At 80.6% G+C, this 1,416-nt stretch overlaps 1 protein-coding gene across 1 annotated transcript in view; it reads left to right on the forward strand.

The window, feature by feature from the left end:
• The window catches only part of LOC146586922 (uncharacterized), a 3,962-nt gene that overhangs the window by 740 nt on the left and 1,806 nt on the right, over positions 1–1,416 (forward strand). The window contains exons 2-4 of the mRNA XM_085320456.1: positions 11–68; positions 152–268; positions 921–1,409. Of these exons, the coding sequence (XP_085176582.1) occupies positions 11–68; positions 152–268; positions 921–1,409 (664 nt within the window). The remainder of the gene's footprint in view (positions 1–10; positions 69–151; positions 269–920; positions 1,410–1,416) is intronic.

A 1,416-nucleotide genomic window follows, 5' to 3' on the forward strand; every position in this document is an offset into this window, starting at 1 on the left:
GACCGCCCAGCAGCCAGCCCTCGGCACCGGCCCCGCGGCGCCGGCCACCCCCGGGACCCCGCGCGCAGGTAGGAGCGGGGCACCCGCTGCACCCTGGCCATGGCCTGCGGCCCCCGCGGGTGCCAGCGCCCGGCTCTGCCCTCTCCTGCAGGGACGGTACCCGAGGAGGAGCCGGGCTCCCCACAGCGCGTCCGGGGCGCTGTGAGCTCCCCGAATGCCACCGAGGCGGCCGTGCCCGCCGCAGGGACGCCCGGCCCCAGGCGCTCAGGTGAGGCGGGCCCTGGTGGGTGAAGCCCTTCCCTGGCGGCCCCACGGTGGCGGCGGGCATGGGGCGGGTGGGAGGATCCGGAGGGCTGGCGAGGTGCCGGGGCGGCGTCCCCCTGGGGATCGGTGCCGGCGGGGCTGGGGGGGGGACGGCAGCTATCTTGGGCCGCCCGGCCGGGACGCGGTGACACCTTCAATCAGGATTGTGCCCGTCGACGGCCCTAATCTACTGCTGCCCGCCGGGATTAGAGCTCAGTGCCCAGCGGGTGGGGGCTGCCCCGGGGGCCGGGGCTGCGCCAGGGCCCTGCCACCCCCCAGCCTGGGGTGTCCTGGCCAGCCCCCAGGAGCTGCCAGCGGGCACGGCGATGCGCGGCCCCGGCCGGCAAGGCCGCCCCCCCCCCCCCCCGCCGTCGCGGTGCCCCGAGGGGCGCCGGGCGCCGCGGGGCCGGGGGTGCCGGTGCAGCGGGGATGCTGCGCTCGCCCGCGCCGCCGGATGCGGGTTGCTATAGCAGCAGGGATGCGGCGGGCGGGCGCGGGGCTCACGCGGCCGGCGGCGCGGAGACGCGTGTGCCGGAGTCACGCGCCGCCGCGCCGGCAAAGGCTCCCCCCACCGCCCGCACCCGCCGTGACCCGCTGCTCCCCCCCTCGCCCCACAGACGCCGCCGGGACGCGGCCGCCCGGCCCCAGCACCGCGGCACCCTCCTCCACGTGGCGCCGCGGGCTCATCCGGGTGACGACGCAGCGAGCCCTGCCGCGTCCCCCCGCGCCGGAGCGGGGACCCGGCGTGCCGCCGGCGGCGCCCGAGCCCGGCGCGCCGTGCACGGCCTGCGGCGTGCCGCGGGGCAACGGCACGGGGCCGCGCTGGGCCGAGCTGCGGCGCGCGCTGAGCTTCGCCTGGGACGCCCAGGTCTACGGCTCGGCCGCCCTCTTCCTGCTGCTCGGCCTGGGCTGCCTCGCCGGGCTGCTGGGCGCCCCGGCCCTGCGCCCCCCGCACCTGCCCCACGTCCTGGTCGCCCATGGGCTGCTGCTGGCCGCCGGCGTGCTGCGGGCCGCCTTCCTGCTGCTGGACCCCTACGGGGCGCGGGGCCGGCTGCCGCCGCGCGCCGTGCTGCTGCTGGCCACGGCGCCCTTCCCGCTGCTGCTGGGCGCCTT

The sequence above is a fragment of the Rhea americana genome, unplaced genomic scaffold (assembly GCF_003343005.1).
Source record: "Rhea americana isolate MKP2758 unplaced genomic scaffold, rheAme1 scaffold_639, whole genome shotgun sequence".
Lineage (NCBI taxonomy): Eukaryota > Metazoa > Chordata > Aves > Rheiformes > Rheidae > Rhea > Rhea americana.